General features: G+C 51.7%; 1 protein-coding gene across 2 annotated transcripts; it reads left to right on the top strand.

The window, feature by feature from the left end:
• The first annotated feature begins 49 nt into the window (after positions 1-49).
• On the top strand, positions 50-14,868 carry Mfsd2a (MFSD2 lysolipid transporter A, lysophospholipid). 2 transcript variants are annotated; one of them, XM_006992240.4, is made up of 14 exons: positions 50-582; positions 2,081-2,215; positions 4,874-4,998; positions 9,839-9,977; positions 10,097-10,175; positions 10,754-10,911; positions 11,355-11,445; positions 11,564-11,685; positions 11,894-11,977; positions 12,350-12,433; positions 12,543-12,655; positions 12,873-13,016; positions 13,109-13,285; positions 14,404-14,868. In XM_006992240.4, the coding sequence occupies exons 1-14, from the start codon at positions 490-492 to the stop codon at positions 14,465-14,467; spliced, it is 1,608 nt and encodes a 535-aa protein (XP_006992302.2). In that variant the 5' UTR covers positions 50-489; the 3' UTR covers positions 14,468-14,868. The 2 variants fall into 2 exon arrangements, with proteins under 2 accessions (XP_006992302.2, XP_015841357.2); XM_015985871.3 differs by having other exon boundaries at positions 66-582; positions 2,084-2,215.
• Positions 14,869-19,227: the final 4,359 nt, after the last annotated feature.

The raw sequence follows: 19,227 nt of genomic DNA, 5'->3' as shown, positions 1-19,227 counted from the left end.
GGTTTGGGGGAGGGGAGAAGCCACCTGACTCCAGACTTTAAAAGGAGGCAGATCGGGGTTCAGAAGTCATGGGCTAGCAGGCTCGACTCAGGGAGAACTCACTCTGGGGGACCTCGGGCAGGTCACTTTCAGCCTTGGGCTTCAGTTTCCTTGGGCGAGTCAGGTGGGTTTCTCAGCCTTGCTTAGGTGGTTGGGAGCACGCGTTGCCGGATGCCGGCTTTGAGAACGTGGCTGACCAGCGAGGCTCCGCCAGACGAGTAGAGCAGGCGCGTGAGGGGATTGGCTGGAAGCTCAGGACCGAACCTTTAAGAGGCGCGGAGGGGGCATGCGAGAGGAGTTTTCCTTGCCGGCGATCCTAGTTAGCTCAGTGCTGGCGAACGTGCTGGTAGCTGCGGCTGCGCCTAGGACGGGGAGACCCAGGCGAGTGCGGGCCCGCAGAACACAGGAGCATCCCTGAGTCCCGGTTCGAGACGGCGTGGCCCGCGGGTCATGGCCAAAGGAGAGGGCGCCGAGAGCGGTTCCGCGGCGGGGCTGCTCCCCACCGGCATCCTCCAAGCTAGTGAACGGCCGGTCCAGGTGAAGGTGAGGTCCCGAGAGGTGGGCACAGGGGCTTCTGGGGTAGGCCTGGTCTTGGGACACTCTCGGGGGTAACAGGGTGCGGTGAGGCTTGGAAAAAGAAGGAAGTCCAAGTGGTGCTCCGGGACCGGAGAGTGATGGAGAAAGTCTGTAGCCTCTTTGCTCAACCCTCCACTGGGTTTGCGCCAAGAGCGGTGCCGGCAACTCTGCATGGCGTGGGGCTCTCCCCAGCGCTCTACGTTCTCCTGTGCTGAGCCACGCTAGGTTCTCTCCTTAGATCTGGAGACACCCCCAAAATCTGAGAGTCCCCTTGGTTCTCCACCTCTCACCGCCCCCCCTCTTTCGCCCCCTCCACTCTCACGCTTTAACTCTGAGAAGGGCCACTCAAGTTCATTCATAAGAACAAGGGCTCTGCTCTTAAAGGAGCCGCATACCGAAAGCGTTTGTGTGACTGTGAGGGTTCACATGCGCAGCGTCCCGTATGTCTCCACTCTCTTTCTCTGACCGGTCCTAGCTTTGTGGGTCTATTTAACCAGCCCACGAAACCATGCGGCCCCAGGAAAGGGATCGCTGACAATAGATCTGCTTGGGAGGTGCTTAACTTTTCCTTTTAATTTTATTAACTGATCTTGGAAGGAGCGAGTGAGCAATTATGCTGTTACCAAGTATGAGTAATCTCTACTTTCCCCGGGCAACCTCAGCCTCCCCTAGTGCTCCACCCGGAGAAGGCTGAGCCTTGCACCTGGAGTCCTTTTCCCCCCTCTCCAAGGTCCCCTAGGAGCTGGATGGGGTTTGTGTCAGGGAGCCGGAGGGTAGGACTGCTCAAGGGTTTGCCTGGAGCTGAAGATTGCCTACAGGGGCCCGGGAACTTTGGGACAGATGGAAGGAACAGCTGTGGCTGCAGCGGGCTGGGCTGGGGCCTCCCGCAGCCTTGGTGCCCTCAACCAGTAGGCAGGTGGATCCTGGTTCTTGCGGGGCGTCAGGGAGGGAGTCTGGGCTGGGCCCCGGCAGCTTTTGGCAACAAGAGGATTTTCAGGTTGTGGCAGCTAGTGCGGGGCGGGTACCAGTTCACTGCTATAACATGCTCTCTCTGGGTAACTTGGAAAGGAGCAAAGGCTGAGGACCTGGGAGAAGATTTTTATGTTTTTGTTTGTTTGTGACAGGGTTTCTCTGTGTAGTCCTGGCTGTCTAGGAACCCGCTCTGTAGACCAAGCTGGCCTCAAACTCAGAGACCTGCCTGGCTCTACCTCCCTACACCTGGCCTGGGGGACGATCTTTAAAGATGAAGGGTGATAGGTTTCCTCAAGACTCTAGGGGAGGTGGGGGGGGGGTTGAGATAAGTCTGAGTTTAAGGGCAACTTCCTCTGGGGTAGGGGAAGTGGGATTTCCCTAGGTGAGAACTTGGGCAGGGTGGAGGAGCTGTTCCTCCTGGTTTGGTTAGCTGGAGACTAGGTTGGAGGCCAGAATCCTGGGTTTGCTTTCAAGTCTTCCCTTCTCTCCCCAGAAGGAACCGAAGAAGAAGACACAGCAATTGTCCATTTGCAACAAGCTCTGTTATGCAGTTGGAGGGGCCCCATACCAGCTGACGGGCTGTGCCCTGGGGTTCTTCCTGCAGATCTACCTGCTGGATGTGGCTAAGGTGAGTGACCTGAGCGCCTGCAGGCTCCTCCAGGATCCAGAGCTGGGAAGCAGCAGGCTCTTCTTGGTAGGCTCACCCGGTTCTCCCCTGTGGTAAAACAGGACCAGAACACATTCCTTGGCTGCCACTCAGCGTCGCAGTGGATGAGAAATAAGGCTTTCGGAAGTGTCCAGGAAGGGAGTCTGTCTTTCTGCCCCAGGAACCACGGCTGGCCACTCTTCCTTGCCTGGCAGGAGCAATAGAGCCTGGAGGGCTAAGCAGCGGCTGTGAGGGAGAATGGGACCCGTTGGTGACGCTGTTCTTAGAAGAGACTGGCACACCATGTCCCTGGCTGGAAGACAGTCAGCTGGGTTGGCTCAGGGTTTTAGTGGATGTTGCCAGGCTCTTGGGAGAAATGTATCTCACCTTCACCTGAGAAGTGGCAGCTTGGCGGTGGGTAGGGAAACCTGAAGGTGTGGGCATGGGTTAGAGTGCCCCAGTCCTTGGGGTCTCTGATGGGGAGGGGTAGTTTGGGTGAAGCAGGGCTACTGTGTGTATCTGAGAAGCCTTGGCCAGCAGCCTGGCATCCAAAGAATTCACCCTGTCTGGATGAGAGAGTGGGAGACTGAGTAACCATGGCTCCAGGGTGCCCTCACTGGCTCTCTTCTGTGTAGCATCGCTGGGCAAGTGAGGCATATTAGTTTCCATTTGCAGGTGTGGAACACTGAGCCCCAGAAAGGACAGAAGACTCATTCAGTAGCTAGGTTTCAAACAGTTCCCATGGCTGGGCCCCAAGGGGGTTATAAATAAGAGGAACCTGCAGTTGAGCATAAAATGGGGTTAGAGTAAGTAAAATGGGGTGAGTGTAGGGTAGGGGCGTACAGTTCAGGAAGGTGGCCAGCTTTCTGGAGCAGGGTTCTAACAACTGGACATGGCAGCACATGCCTGTTAGCCCAGCACTTAGGAGGATGAGACAGGAGGATTGAGATTTCAAAACCAGTCTGGGACCCTGTCTCAAAAACAAAGTATAAAAAAAAAAAAAAATCGCCGGGCGGTGGTGGCGCACGCCTTTAATCCCAGCACTCGGGAGGCAGAGCCAGGCGGATCTCTGTGAGTTCAAGGCCAGCCTGGGCTACCAAGTGAGCTCCAGGAAAGGCGCAAAGCTACGCAGAGAAACCCTGTCTCGAAAAACCAAAAAAAAAAAAAAAAAAAAAAAAAAAAATCAAGGTTTTATGGATGCGGTTGAAACAAACAAGTCTGTATTTAGAACCTAGAGTGTTTGAAGGTGACTGGCCACTTTCTGAAAAGCATCTATAGGGCAGGCATAGTGACACACACACACACACACACACACACACATCTGTAATCCCAGCACTGGGAAGGGAGAGCCAAGAGGAGGATCCTTGCAAGTTAGACACCGGTCTAGTCTACTTACCAAGTTCTAGGCCAGTCAGGAGTACAAATGAGATCTCTCTCTCTCTCTCTCTTTCACACACACACACACACACACACACACACACACACACACACACACTCACAGTGTCATAGTCGGGGGAAGTCACTGGACAGATTGCTCAGTGGTTAACTGCTTGTTGCTCTTTTCAGAGGACCTGAGTTGTGAGTACCTGTACCAGGCCACTCAAAACCACAACTGGCTAGAACTCCAGCTTTAGGGGATCCAATGCCTCTGGCCTCCTGTATTCATTCACACACACACACACACACACACACACACACACACACACACACACACAATCACATAACTTAAAATAATAAGATGAATTCTGAAAAGAAGAAGATGAAGGAAAGCATCTATAGATTCCTTTGTCCATATCCAGGATAAAGCCTGACCTCATAAACCGCACTACAACCCATAACTCTTGCACAGATGAGCAAACTGAGGCTCACTGTGGTTGCCCAGGGAACAGACACTAGCTCTGTTATCAGGTGGTCAGAGACTCACAACTGTGAGAGGGAAGGAAGGAAATGATTCTGTGTTCATTCTGTCTGGTGAGATGTTTTTAAGTGCAGCAGAGGGAAGGAAAGATCCAGAAAAGCTTCGAACACAGTCCTACTCTGATAACACAGTTATCGGAGAAATGCTGTTGTCGTCATCATTATTATTATTACCATTATTTTGTTTTTTGGAGACTGGGTGGTCTCTATGTAGTCTTGACTGTCCTGGAACTCCCTCTGTAGACCAGGCTGGCATTGAACTCACAGAGATCCGTCTGCCTCTGTCTACCAGATGCTGGGGTTAAAGGCGTACACCACCATGCCCAGTTGCTGTTGTAATTATTGTTTTTTTCCACAGTGTGGGGGAATTGAACCCAGCACCTCACCCATTCTAGGCAAGCAATCATGCTGTCACTGAGCTGAGCCCCTGGCTCTGCTACCGTCACTATTAAGGAAGTGAGGGAAACTGGGCAGTGGTGGCCCACACCTTTGATCCTAGCACTTGGGAGGCAGAGGCAGGTGGGTCTCTGAGTTCAAAGCCAGCCTGGTCTACAGATTGAGTTCCAGGACAGCCAGGGCTACACAGAGAAACCCTGTCTTGAAAAGAGAGAAAGTGAGTGACAATGTTTAAGATCCGGGTGGGAACAGGTCTTCACGGCCTGGCTGACAGCGAGGAAATCCCTGCTGAGGTGAATGTCGTCTTTGGCCTCTTCCCCACCGCAGGTGGACCCACTCCCTGCTTCCATTATCCTTTTTGTGGGCCGAGCCTGGGATGCCTTCACTGACCCTCTGGTGGGCTTCTGCATCAGCAAATCCTCCTGGACCCGCCTGGGCCGCCTCATGCCCTGGTAAGTAGAGACGCTCCTTCACAGAGCAGAAGGCGAGGCTTCCGGTCTATTTGTCCGTCAGTCCGTCTGTCTCTTGTCACAGGCTTGAGGGGACGAGGTGACACAAAAGCTCAAGGGTGTTGAGACCCCGAAACCCCAAGCTGAGACCTTAGCTGCCCCAGACGTAGGCACTGGGACACCCGGCCAGTTCATTTCTGAGCTGGCCCAAGTGACGTTGGTTCCCCTCCCTCAGCTCAGGGAGGTCCTCTCACTCACTTTGGTGAAGCTGGAATCCTCAGTTCTCCCACCCGTCACTTCTGTAGTAGCAGAAGCTGGTCTTCAGAACAGTTGGGGGGTTGCCTGGGTTTCAGTGGCGGCGGCGGCGGCGTTACTTAGAGCTGTGTTGTCTGGAGCAAGTTACTTACCATCTCTGAACCTTAGGGAAAATAGAGGTATGGTGAGGATTTTAATATGTAAACCACTCAGAATAATGCCTGGCAGGTCTTGATACCCAATTTGACGTTCCTTCAAGGTGGTTAATGGTAGGACATGGGTAGGGGCAATACTGAGAATGGGATTGTTCCTTGAGTCTATTCAGCCTCAGCCTGTGTGGAACAAGGTTGGGGGAGGCAGTTGCCATAGATCAGACCGTGATGGAGCCGCACAAGACAGGCCAAGCCCGGGCTCTGGTTCCCTCCAGGACATCCTGCTTCAGGGGGTGGGGGGGTGTACCCCTTTCATCTCCAGCCCATCCAAGCTTAAGTGGGCGCCTTCCTGCCCCAGGGGCGCCCATACCTGGTCTCCGGCCTTCAAAGCTCTTCCAGCAGCCTCTGCACCTCCACGGTTTCCTTTCCCACGAGGCCCCCCACCCACCCCAATCCTGCCAGCCCCTGGCAAAAGCCCAGCTTGGAGCCTTTGATCCAGGCTTCATGGCCAAGGGGATGGAGGGGAGGGCAGGAGAGAGCCTCCTTTACCTGGGCAAGCTGCTCAGGGAGCTCTGAGCGCCAGCCTGTGAGACTTGGCCCTGTGCCGGCCTCCTGGCAGCTGGTGGAGGGCGGGGCCCCGCTCCCACATCGCCTCATGAGGCCCAGCCAATAGGAGGCCGCTGTCGCATGCCCTGCCTCACAGGGTTACTCCCAGTCACATCGGGTTCCTAGGCCGGCAGAGCTGTTCAGCGGCCTGCCTAAGAGGATGGGGAGTTTGAGGGAGGCTGAGAAGGAGCCCTGTTCTCTGAGGAGACAACGTGGAGGGGGTGGAAGGAGGAGGAGGAGGAGGAGGAGAGGACCAGCAAGGCTTCCCTGTAGGAGGGAGGTCTGGGGACTTTTGCTTAGTCAGTGTGACAGCTACGCCAGGAGAGTTGCTGGGGACCCCTTAGGCTGCTTTCTGGGGGCGGGCAAGTGCCTGGGCGTGTGTCAGAATACACGTGGGATGGCTCATAGGCTGAGGGGCGCTTGTGTTTATCCCAGGCTGCATCTCCTCTCGCCCAGAGAGACCAGCAAGAGTCTGGGTCTGTCAGGGTTGGTTAGTGCTAGCCGGGTCTCCTCCCAGATGTTAGGGCAGTTGCGACCCAAGCCCCTCCTGCAGACCACAAAGGTGCTGACACTCTCTTTCCCAGGACTTCCTAAGGCCCCCTGTGAGACCCCGTCGGCAGGGTCACACGGAGGTGCAGCAGGCTGCCCCTGAGGTTGGTTGCCAGGCATTGCCCACTTGTGGCCCTGGCCTGTAGTGGTTCCCGAAGACCTCTTCTCCTGTCGAGCCTTCCTGATATGATCACAGCAAACACTTCACTGTCCCAAGCACTGTTCAACATTTTTTCTGTCAACTCACTTGAGACTTGAGCCTACTTCAAGCCCCAGAGCTGAAGTCCTCACACTTGCCTGTGAGGTGTCCCCTTTCTCCACCTTATCTCCCGATTCCATCTCTCTTGCTCACTGCACTCCAGCCCATGGGCCCTGCTGTTCCATACTCCTGTCCCAGGACCTTTGCACAGACTGTCCCCTGCCTGGGCCCACACTTGCCTCAGAGGTCTGTAATGCAGACTCTGACCATATCCACGCCTTCTCAGTTACTGCCCTCTCAGCCAGCTGTGAACTGCGCCTGCAGTCTCCTGGCTACTGGCCTGTTTTAGTCTCTACAGCTTCAGCCTCTTCAAGCCTGCTTCCTTTTCTCCACAGCATTTATAACCGTTCAGTATGTTATAACTGTATAAAGACTGTTCACCTTATTTATGGATTTATTTGTGGTAGAACTCAAATGTAGGGCCTTGCCCATGCCAGGCAAGCGTTCTTCAGCCTTGATCTTTGTTTGGTTGTGTTCTTTGAAGACTAGGTTTCCTGTAGCCCAGGCTGGCCTCCAGGTCATGGTTCTCCACCTCTTAAATGTTCAGATGATAGTCATGTACCAACACCTCCAGCTCAAGCCTTGTTTGGTTTGGTTTGGTTTTGAGACAGGGTCTCACTATGTAGCCCTGGCTGCCCTGCAACTTGTTATGTAGACCAGGTTGCCCTCAGACTACAGAAATACACCTGCTTCTGCCCCTTGAAAGCAGAGAACATGAGGCCAGCCTGGTCTGCATGATTACATAGAGAGACCTTGTCTCAAAAAAATGAAAAAAACAAAATCAAATATATATATATATATATATACATATATATATGTATATATATATATATATATGTATATGTGTGTGTGTGTGTGTGTGTGTGTGTGTGTGTGTGTGTGTGTTTTGCTTGCATGTACAACTGTGCCTGGTACCTGAGGAGGTCAGAAGAGGACTTTGGATCTCTTGGAAACTGGAGTTATGAATGGTTATGAGCTGCCATGTGGGTACTGAAAATTTAACCTAAAAACCAAAAACAGATCTCACTAAGTAGCCCAGGTTGACTTTGAACTCACGATCTTTTTGCCTCTGTCTCTTGAATGTGGGGACTCTAGTCCTGCACCACTCTGCCCAGCAAGTTGTAACCTTTGTTGTTGTTGTTGTTGTTTCCAGACAGGGTCTCTCTCTGTAGCTCTGGCTGTCCTGGAACTCACTCTGTAGACCAGGTTGTCCTCAAACTCACAGAGATCCACCTGCCTCTGCCTCCCCAGTGCTGGGATTAAAGTCACCTGGCTTACCATAAACTTTTGAGGTGTCCAATAAAGTAGCGTCAAGCATATTTACATCCTTGTGTGACCATCATGGCCTCCCGTCCCATTATTTTTTATTGTTGCCTTTTTTTCTGCAAAGCCCTGACTGTCCTGGAATTCAATTTGTAGACCAGGCTGGCTTTGAACTCAGAAGTCTGCCTGCCTCTGCTTCCCAAGTGCTGGGATTAAAGGCGTGCACCACTACTGCCTGGCACATCCCAATACTTTTTCATCTTTTCAAACCAAAACTTTGAGTTCATCAAAAGATAATCCCTACTTCCCCCTCCACCTATCAATCTGTCAACCACTTTTTGTTTTGTTTTGTTCAAGGAGGGTATATGGTGGTGGTGGTGGTGGTGGTGGTGGTGGTGGTGGTGGTGGTGGTGGTGGTGGTGGTGGTGTGTGTGAACAACTTTCAGGAGTTGATTCTTTCTGCCATATGGGTTCTGTGAATTTGAATTCAGATCATCAGGCACAGTAAGTGCCCTTAGGAGCTGATGTATCTTCCATATGAAACTATGGATTTGGTGGACCCCCCCCCCATAAGTTAAACTGTACAATACTTGTCTTTTAGACACTTGGCCATTCCTCAAGGTTCTCTGTTGTAATATGTGTCGGGAATTTCATTTTTAGGGCTGAATAGCATGTAATTTATGTTGTTTACCGACTAGGCTGTGCGTTCTGTAAGAGCAGTGGTATCTTTTTCTTCACAGATACATCTTCAACAGTCAGAATAGTTCCTAGCACATCACCGAGCTCCATAAATATTTGATTAAATGTTGAATGTAGGCAGTGTACTGTTTCTTATTTTCATTTTATATGTGAAGAAATGAGTCTCAGAGAAGTTAAATAATTTGCTGAAGACTAAGTTGTTTTTTTTTTTTTTTTTTTTTTTTTTTTTTTTTTTTTTTTAGACTAAGTTTTTATAGTGACAGACTCAGAATTGGACCCCAGAAGTGTATGTAACTCAGGGCCTTCCTCTTTTTAAAAATATTTATTGTGCGTGTTGGGGGGGTGGGCATGTCTGCAGACACATGGGCAGGCCACAGTACATGTGGAGGCAGAGGACAATTTGTGGGAGTCGGTTCCCTCCTTCCGCCATGCGTGTAGGGAAGGGTATCAGGCTGTCAGGTCTGGCAGCAAACGCTCTTACCCACTGAGCCGTCTTGCTGGCCTGGGGCCTTCTTCCGGTTAACTTTGTATTCCGCTTCCTGTGCTAATGCTGTGAAGTTGATCCGTCCTGAGGAATAGCCTCTCGTGATAGGTTGGACTCACATGGGAGCCAGACATTTGTCCCCCATCCTCCTTACAGTTCTGTGACTGGGTCCAGTCCTCTTCCGCAGACCCTCTCTCCTCCTTCACCAGATGCTGGCCTCTCCCACCCACTCTAGCTTCCCTGTGTGTATACAAATGAAGCATGGAGGGCAGAGGACAGGTGCTAGAATGTCCCTTTCACTGGGACTCCTGCTCCAGGAAAGACATGCATGAGACTCGGAGTCTGACCCCCATGCTCCTTGCTCTCTGACCCCTTCAAGCTCCTTGCTCAAGATTTTGGTCCAGGAAGTTGCCCTCTTCGGTCCTCCGGGCACGACCATCAGTCTCTTCCCCTGAGGCTCTGGGTTGGGAGGGTTCAGAGTAGAAACTTCCTTCTCTGTTGATGGGCACCCGTGGAACAGATTTGGGCTCTTAGAATCCTCCTGCCTCCGCTCAGACCTTTCTTTCCCTTCCTCAGGATCATTTTCTCCACTCCCCTGGCCATCATCGCCTACTTCCTCATCTGGTTCGTGCCCGACTTCCCACTAGGGATGGAAAGGTCCCATGGGTTCCTCTGGTACCTGCTTTTCTACTGCCTTTTTGAGACACTGGTCACGGTGAGTGTGGGCTCCTCCCCTTGGTACCTTGGTGAGGGGCAGGGTCAAGGGCCATCCCTGGGGGCCTCTGCATGTCTCTTCATCCATCTGACTGGCCGAGAGCTTCTCTTCCACAACAGTGCTTCCACGTCCCCTACTCAGCACTCACCATGTTCATCAGCACGGAGCAGAGTGAGCGAGATTCCGCAACTGCCTATAGTGAGTCCCTCCTCGTCCCTCCCAGTCCGTCCCTGTCCACTGGGCCCTACCCGCAGGGAGTCCTGCTCCCAGCCCCCTCCCACACCTTGGACTTTGTGGGCCCAGCTCTTTGCTCTACTCTTCAGTGTGTGTGTGTGTGTGTGTGTGTGTGTGTGTGTGTTGTGTGTTGTGTGTGTGTTTTGTGTGTGTGTGTGTGTGGTTTTTTTTTTTTTTTTGTGTGTGTGTGTGTGTGTGTGTGTGTGTGTGTGTGTGTGTGTAGTGAATCCCCCTCCCTCTGTCCCCTGTCTCTCTGTGATGCTGGGGATTGACCCCAGAGCCTTATGTTTACTAAGCAGTCACTTAACCATTGAGTTATATCCCCAGCCCATGAAAGCATGTTAAAAAAATAACTCAATCCCTTTATTGCTCAAGTGAGACCCAGAGGAGTACAGGGACTGGTCTGAAGGTTACACAGAGAAAAGCCATGAATGTCATCCTCTTGCCCCGTAGCTCAACTCACCTGGAGCCAAGAGTGGCTCCCGTATGACTCTCCTCCCTGGGCCATGTGGCACATGTAAAACGACCCTTTCCCTGCCTAGGGATGACGGTGGAGGTGCTGGGCACAGTGATAGGCACAGCGATCCAAGGACAAATTGTGGGCCAAGCCAACGCACCTTGTCTCCAGGACCACAATGCCTCTGTAGTGGCCTCTGAAGTTGTCAATCGTACACAGAGCACCACCTCCCTCAAAGAAACGGTGAGGCCCCTGGCAGGGCAGGGGTTGGTTTATCGGGGGAGAACAAATGGGGTGCTTTGCAGTTGTCCTAAAAGCAGTAACAGTAGCTAGTGTCTATTAATTAGTGGGCGTCTGGTAAATGTAAATATTAGTACGTACATCTACCCACTTTATGGACAAGGAAAGTGAAGGCTGGGAGGCTGAGTAGCTTGTCTAGGGTCCCGGTGGGTTGCAGAGGTGGGGGAAGACTTGGGCTGTGGGCTCACACACTACGTAGCCTGGCCGTGTAACATTTTGTATACTTGGACTTAGCCCAGCCTTGGGAAGCAACAGCAGGTCCAGGATGACCGTCCTGGTTCACAGATGGAGACAGTGAGGCCCCCACAGGAGAAAGGCCTGGCCTGAGACCGTGGAGTGGGGCTGCTGGGCTGAGATCAGACTGACCCTGTCTCTGTATGTCATAGCAAAACGCATACCTGCTGGCAGCAGGGATCATCGCCTCCATCTACGTCATCTGCGCGGTCATTCTGGTCCTAGGCGTGCGGGAGCAGCGAGGTGAGACGCTGTCGGGGAGGGTTCAGCCCACAGCCCGGGGAGCAGAACCCCTCCTGCCCGGTCCTCGGGCTTCGGGAGGGACCTCTGCTCCCTCCTCACGATCCTTTCCGGTCCCTAGAACCCTACGAGGCCCAGCAGGCCGAGTCGATGCCCTTCTTCCAGGGCCTCCGGCTGGTCATGAGTCATGGCCCCTATGTCAAGCTCATCGCAGGCTTCCTTTTCACCTCCCTGGCTTTCATGGTGAGTGGGTGGGGCCTGAGATGCTCATCCTCAGAGCGGGTCCGATGGGAGTGGAGTTGGAGAAGATTTGGCTTGTGGTGAAGCTCGGGGTGGGGTGGGGTGTGGGGGTGTAGGGGGGCAGGTAGGAGGAAGTGGGGTAAGTAGGGGGTCTCTGGGATCCCTAAGTCACCTTCTTCCTTTCGTTTCCTTGTCCTGCCCCATCTCCCAGCTGGTGGAGGGCAACTTCGCCTTGTTCTGCACCTATACCTTGGGCTTCCGAAACGAGTTCCAGAACCTCCTCCTGGCCATCATGGTGAGTACAGGGCATATGGTTAGCTGACGAATGGGTCTTTGGACAGTCAGAGGGTCCCTTCAGGCTGGTCCCTAGTCGTGAAGGGATGAAGGAGGTTTCCCTGGAGCTCACCTGCAATCGCTTAGGGAGGGTTCTGAAAGGAGGATTTGAGACTGGATGGCTACAGTGCCCAGTACAGGAAAAACAAGGACGCCAACAACTTTGTGCAGCTTTGCATTCAGAGTTATGAAAAGCCCGGAGGATGGCTTGCTCTCGGCTTGGGAGCCATCAGACATGCCTGTCAACTTCCTCGCTGCCAGTGGTGACCTGGGAAGGGCAGGGAGGTTCCCTGCAGCCATAACCCACCTCCTCTACCGTTTTTGTCGCTCACAGCTCTCGGCCACATTCACCATCCCCATCTGGCAGTGGTTCCTAACCCGCTTTGGCAAGAAGACGGCTGTATATGTGGGGATCTCAGTGAGTGGGGCTCAAGGGGGGGGGGGGCTGGGATTGCGTCGGGTCTGTGGGGAGGGGCTTGCAGATGGGAGCTGCCCAGCTGACCCACCTTCCTCATTCTCCGTCCTAGTCAGCAGTCCCCTTTCTCATCTTGGTGGCCCTCATGAAGAGTAATCTAATCGTCACCTACGTGGTGGCCATCGCGGCTGGTGTCAGCGTCGCAGCTGCTTTCTTGCTGCCCTGGTAGGTAGATACAGGCTCCCTGAGTTTCTTCCCCGAGCCGACCCCCTCCACTTGGGGAGTGTGCTCTGGTGGCTTCTCCCCTGCCTTTCTATGGGTCTGGGATGAGGTGGGTCTGCAATCCCCAGAAGGTGGTTCCTTCCCATGGACACGGATACCACATGAACGGGCTGGTGGCTAGGTGGGGGTAACTCACGGCTGCCACCACCCCTCTGCCTAGGTCCATGCTGCCCGACGTCATCGATGACTTCCACCTGAAGCACCCTCACTCCCCTGGCACGGAGCCCATCTTCTTTTCCTTCTACGTCTTCTTCACCAAGTTCGCCTCTGGAGTCTCCCTGGGGGTCTCCACCCTCAGTCTTGAGTGAGTGGCCTGTGAGTCTTGGGCAAGGCTGGGGACAGGGGCAGGGTCCAGGCGCTCCATCCTCACCATTCCTTGCCCACTGGGTCCCACAGCTTTGCTGAGTACCAGACACAGGGGTGCTCCCAGCCGGAACAGGTCAAGTTTACACTGAAGATGCTGGTGACCATGGCTCCCATCATCCTCATCCTCCTGGGCTTGCTGCTCTTCAAGCTGTACCCCATCGACGAGGAGAAGCGGCGACAGAATAAGAAAGCTCTGCAGGCTCTCCGGTGAGGTGGGGGGAGGGTGTGTGTGTGTGTGTGTGTGTGTGTGTGTGTGTGACAGTGTGTGGGTATGAGTGTGTGTGAGTGTGTGAGTATGAGCGTGTGTGAGTGTATGTGTGAGTGTGAATGTGTGTGTATGTGAGTGTGTGTATGTGTGTGAGTTTGTGAATGTATGTGTTCGCATGCGCCAGTCTAAGTTCTCAACTTGTGCCTGGTGGACAGATCCAGAAACTGCTTAGCTACATGCTAGGTACCACGTTGACTACTTCTGTATATATTTACTCAATAAGCAACAAGCACTTTCTGAGTACCAGCATTGTGGTAGGAAAAACAAAACCAAAAAAACAAACAAACAGAAAATGGCCAGACTTGGTGACACATGCCTTTAATTCCAGAACTCTAGGAGGCAGCCAGGTCTACATAGTGCATTCCAAGATAGCCTGGGCTATGTAGAGAGACCCTGTCTCTACAACCAAACAAAACTCCCTGTCCTGAAGGAGCTTGTGTTTAGAAGTATGCTTTCAGGACACCCCTCCCCCAACTCCTTCCACACACACCCCCGCAACCCACACCCACACCCACATCTTCTAACAAGCCCATCCTTAGGCAGCTGAGGTGTTTTGGTTTTTTGAGGCAGGGTCTCATTTAGCTCAGGCTGGTTGTGCAGCCAAGGCTAACCTGGCCCTGCCTCCTAAGTACTGGGGTGACAGCCGCCACTCCCATGGCAAGATTCTTACGATTCCTATCCTGCAGATGAAGAAAACTGAAGTTTGGCCAGGATCTGTGGATAAGGCTTCGAGCCCTGCCCTGTGTTCTAGCTGTAACCTGTACCCTCCTGGCAAACAGATCCTCTGGCGTGGCCAGAAATGATAGGGCGGGGTGGAGTGACTCTTGCTACCTTGTCAGCCAGCCAGGGCCAATGGCTCTCTGAGGTTTGCGGTGGCCTCCTTCGTTCAGCAGGAACAGCAACCAGGAGTTTCTGGGCCGACCGTAGGAGTGAGCAAGCTGTCCTGTGGTGTAGACAAGACTGACAGCTGGCTTGAACTCCAGGGCCAAGCTTCCTAAGGCAGGTGGCCGCGGAGGAGGGTGAAGATGCTTCCTCTAAGCTGTCCTTTCTGTTGCAGAGACGAAGCCAGCAGCTCAGGCTGCTCAGACACAGACTCCACAGAGCTGGCCAGCATTCTCTAGGACCTGCCCTGTGACCTGAAGCCACCACACAAAGGACCTGGGGCACCAGGTGGCATGAGGCACAGGATCTTTTTTGTCCTCGCACTGAACTGCTGTTCTTCCTGTGTCAAGACAGGGACCAAGGACTGGATGGAGGGGCGAGCAGCCCAGGACATGTGTGCTCACTGCAGGGCTGGCCGTTCCGTCCCTCCTCACTGCCTGCCCACAGGGCCAAGCCCTAGGACTGCTACTGTGAATATTTTATGCCAAGGACTGACTGGGGCTAGCTCAGGACACTAATGTAGAAACGTTTTATACAGAGACTAATTAATAACTTAATGACTGTGTACATAGTGATGTGTGTATGTATATGTCTGTGAGCTATTAATGTTATTAATTTTCATAAAAACTGGTGAACAAAGCTTCCCGCTTCCTTCTATGTTCTTAGCCATCCATGGTGAGACCCAGATAGCCAATGGGCTCACGAAGGCCCGGGGCCAGTGAGTGTACCTGAGGGTACAATAGCAGCCTTGGCTGACATTTACTCTGTACCAAGTGCCTTAGGCTGGTTTGGCACACAGTTCATGGTGATCTCATTGAACCTGTGGAACTCTTGTGTCATGGCAGGACTGGCCCTGTCTTAAAGAGAAAAAATTGAAAATCCAAGCTCTAGCATTAAAAGAGGTGTGTGGCTAGGCGGCGCACGCCTTTAATCCCAGCACTTGGGAGGCAGAGCCAGGTGGATCTCTGTGAGTTTGAGGCCATCCTGGTCTACAGAGTGAGATCCAGGACAGGCACCAAAACTACACAGAGAAACCCTGTCTCGAAAAACCAAAAAAAAAAAAAAAGGTGTGGCTAAAGTCACATGGCGAAGAATGATGTAAGTGGAGCTCTGTCCCATCTCTATGAGAATCTTAGCACTTTAACCACTGCTCCCTGTGTCCCCATGTGTGAGAAGGGCTAAGGACAGAGCAGGCCACTGTTGTTCTGTCTGTCACCATGTGTATACCTGAGCCTGTGGGGCTGGGTGTACTGTCGTGTCCCTGGAGACCTTTCCCTTCACTGTTGTCAGTGATGCTGAAGGTGGGGACTGTATGTGTCTAGGTGTGGGTACTGGGTAGTGGCCTGGCTCTGGGGGGGACAGGCCCTGGTTAAAGCATTTGTCCCATTCCCGCTGCGTAAACATTCCCACTGTAGCCACGTCAAGTTACGCTTGCTTGTCCCATCTTGTAAATTCCTGAAAACATAATAGTTGGCTTTTACAAGTTTGCAAGGGTCACCCTGCCATATCACTGGGTTGCACATGCCAGGTCAGCCTCCAAAAACACAAGGAAGTAAAGCTGGCGGGACCAGGAGTGACTAGTCCAACCTCCCTGTTTCCCACACAGGTAAATGAGAGCCTGAGAGAAGTGTTGGGACTATTTGATATTGCTTGGCCTTTGAATTCGGGCTCTGTTGTTACAGATAAACTTTTGGTACATGTTTTAGTATACATGTTCACGCACACTAATTCATTCAGTCATGAGTTCCCTACAAGGAAGGTACTGTTATTACTCTGGATTTGCAGATAAGGAAACCAAGGCCTGGGGAAGCTGAGTGACTTAACAAAGGTCATTAGTAGGTGGGTGGGTTGACTTAAGTCCAAGCTGGTTGGCTGTTGGCCCCACACTTTAAATGATGACTAGTTGGATTCTGCTAGGCCAATCCCGTGGCCTTTGTAACTGCCGTCTTCAGTCAGGCCCCTGGCAAGATGGGGGCCTCCCGGGGCCTAGGCTGGCCCCTGCATCTGGAGTACTCAGGGGTTGTTATAATGTTCACACAGGCCCCCTCCTGTTTCCTTCCCTTGATTCTAACCAGTAACTACCAAGGTTTGTCCTTGTTTTCTGTTTTTGTTTGATTTTTTTGGCACTCCTGGGGATCAAACCCAGGACTTTGCTTGAACTAAGCAAATGCTCGGCTACTGTAACACACCCATAGCCCAAGGCTTATCTTTAACACAGTAATAATGATGATGACGATGATGGTGATGATGTGCATATCGTTCAATAGAGTGCTTGTCTGCCACGTATAAGGCACTATGTTCAATTCCCGGTGCTGCAAAAAACAAACAAACCAACCCACAAAAATTAAATTTGTGAGTCTGCTCCTTTTCTATTGCTGCAATTATTTCTCAGAGCTCTGCTCACCTGGGCCTTCATGCAGCAGCTCCCTGGGAATGTCTATGGCCCTGCAAACCCCCGGCCCCGACACAGCCTGAGATCCGGATGCAGTCCTTTCTTTAACCCACCTCTTGATCCCAGAATACTCTCCTATACTACTTGCAAGTGCTCACCCAACAGGTCTTGGTTCCAGCAAGCCTCCATGAGGTGGTTCTGCTCCCTAAGCCAGCTCCAGAGCCTTACCTCCCTTATGGTCACATAGTCTGTGGTTCAAAATGGTAGGGTGGGCATGTGGGACTGAATGAGTGAGTGAGAGCCCACTGGAGAATGCTTAGGTTAAGGCCAGCCCAGGTTCCTACTGACCCTCTAGTTTACTCCTGTCTGGATAGCCCCCCAAATGCTCTATTAAACACATAACCCTGCCTCTCTTCAGTTCTGTGAGCCTTTCTCGTCAAAAGCCCTCTTCTGTATTCATAGGAGTGACTTGGCCGGATACAGAACATAGCGAGAGGGGGAAGTGATCTAGGAGTCCAGAAAGCTGTCCTTACTCCAGAAATCTCACTATTGACCTTCAGGGGCATTGACTACCCCAGGCCCTTCTAGATCCCTCCCACTTCCCCATCCATTGGAAGATATGCTGTGTGGCTTCCATCAGTCTGGATCCCGCATTACTGCAGCCGCCTCTGTCTTTTCCCAGGTCCTTGTCCCCAACTATTTAACATTCCCCCCTTCAGCTCCCACCACTGCAGAGGACCAGGTGTGCTTTTGGCGCCACCTACTGGGAGATAAGTACAAGACCTCCACATTGTTAAAAAAGTACAGATCAGTCATTGATCTGAGATATTATTCCATATACACAGTGAGTCTGTCATAGGTCATGCACCTGCTAGGCTCTAAGGACATTGGTGTACAGCCACAGAGCTTGAATTCTTGGTGGAGAAGCACAGTGACTAGACAGGATGTAATAAATAATCTCAGAATGTAAGGCCCACAAGATGGCTAAGTGGGTAAAGGCCCTTGCTACCAAGCCCGGCCCGAGTTTGATCCCCAGGAACCTCATGGTGGAAGAAGGGACCTGATTGCTACACGCTGCCCTCTGCCCTCTGCCCTCCATATATGTGTCATGGTGTGTGTCCCTCACAGTACACATTGATTAATTAAAAACAAAATGAAATAAACAATTTTAGAGGACTAGAGAGATGAATTAGTAGTTAAGAGCACTTGTTGCTCTTCCAAAGGACACAAGTTTGGTCCCAGCACCCACAGGATTCACTGCCCTCTTCTGGACTCTTCAGGTACCTGCACACATGTGGCATTTACTCACACAGATACACATTCAAATTAAGGAAAATAAATCTTTATTTTTATCTTTTATTTTATTCTGGATGTGGTGGTACACACCTTTAATTCCAGCACTCAGGAAGAGAGCAGGCAGATCTGTGAGTTTAAGGCCAGCTTGGTCTACACAGCTAGTTCAAGGCCAGCCTGAGCTATATAACGAGACCTTGTGTCAAGAAAAGAAAATCTTAGCCGGGCGGTGGTGGCGCATGCCTTTAATCCCAGCACTCGGGAGGCAGAGGCAGGCGGATCTCTGTGAGTTCGAGGCCAGCCTGGGCTACCAAGTGAGATCCAGGAAAGGCGCAAAGCTACACAAGAGAAACCCTGTCTCGGAAAAACCAAAAAAAAAAAAAAAAAAAAAAAAAGAAAAAATCTTAAAACAAAAACAAAACCAACAAAAAATAATTTCAGATTGTAATGAGCACATTAAAAAAAAAAAAAAAAAGGAGAGATGTGACCAAGGAAGATTAGGTTAGAATGTTCTGGAATATTCATTGACATTTGACTTCAATCAGGAAAGAGAATTAGCCAGATGTTTAAAGGGTTTGGAGTGAAGAAGTGTAGGGAGGAGAAACAGATACTGCAGGTCCTGAACTACAGAAAAGCTTGGTGTGTGTCTGAAGGACAGAAAACCTAGTGCTTCAGAGTGGAAGGAACCAGATCGTGGACAGGCCAAGCTTCAGTTAGGGGGTGTCAAGATCCAGAACCCCAGGACTTCAAAGACCACGTCAGGATCTGAAATTAAATTTGAGTGCTGTCAAAATACCATTGCAAACACTTAAATAGGAAAGCGATTTTCATTGGAGAAAAAAGTCTGCTGGCTCCTGATGATTGCATTATAAAAGAGTCAACCTTACTAGGCATGGTGGCCGCGCAGGCCCTTAATCCCAGCACTCTGAGTTTGAGGCCAGCCTCGTCTATATAGTGAGCCCGAGACAACCAGGACTATGAAGAGAGACCCTGGAGAGAGAGAGAGAGAGAGAGAGAGAGAGAGAGAGAGAGAGAGAGAGAGGAAAAAGGAAGGAAGAAAGAGAAGAGAAGAGAAGAGAAGAGAAGAGAAGAGAAAAGAAAAGAAAAGAAAAGAAAAGAAAAGAAAAGAAAAGAAAAGAAAAGAAAAGAAAAAGAAAAGAAAAGCCTTAAGAGAAGGAGCACACAAGGCTGGACGTGTGGCACATATCCCTATCACCAGCTGAAGGTTCCTAAGTGTGGGCCTTACAATCCTGCCCCCATCAGAGGAATCATATAAAGTATCAAATCAGAGGAAGTACCTGCCAAAAGCTGTCA

Source organism: Peromyscus maniculatus, chromosome 2 (genome assembly GCF_049852395.1).
Source record: "Peromyscus maniculatus bairdii isolate BWxNUB_F1_BW_parent chromosome 2, HU_Pman_BW_mat_3.1, whole genome shotgun sequence".
Taxonomy (NCBI): domain Eukaryota; kingdom Metazoa; phylum Chordata; class Mammalia; order Rodentia; family Cricetidae; genus Peromyscus; species Peromyscus maniculatus.
The sequence above is the reverse complement of the archived record's forward strand: the minus strand, read 5'-3'. Positions and strand labels throughout refer to the sequence as shown.

Bases quoted from the DNA above. Each gene is read 5' to 3' on its own strand.
- Mfsd2a (XM_006992240.4), top strand. From the start codon at position 490: ATGGCCAAAGGAGAGGGCGCCGAGAGCGGTTCCGCGGCGGGGCTGCTC. The intron at 10,912-11,354 runs GTGAGGCCCCTG...TGTATGTCATAG, and splicing joins CCACCTCCCTCAAAGAAACG to CAAAACGCATACCTGCTGGC. The intron at 13,017-13,108 runs GTGAGTGGCCTG...TGGGTCCCACAG, and splicing joins GTCTCCACCCTCAGTCTTGA to CTTTGCTGAGTACCAGACAC.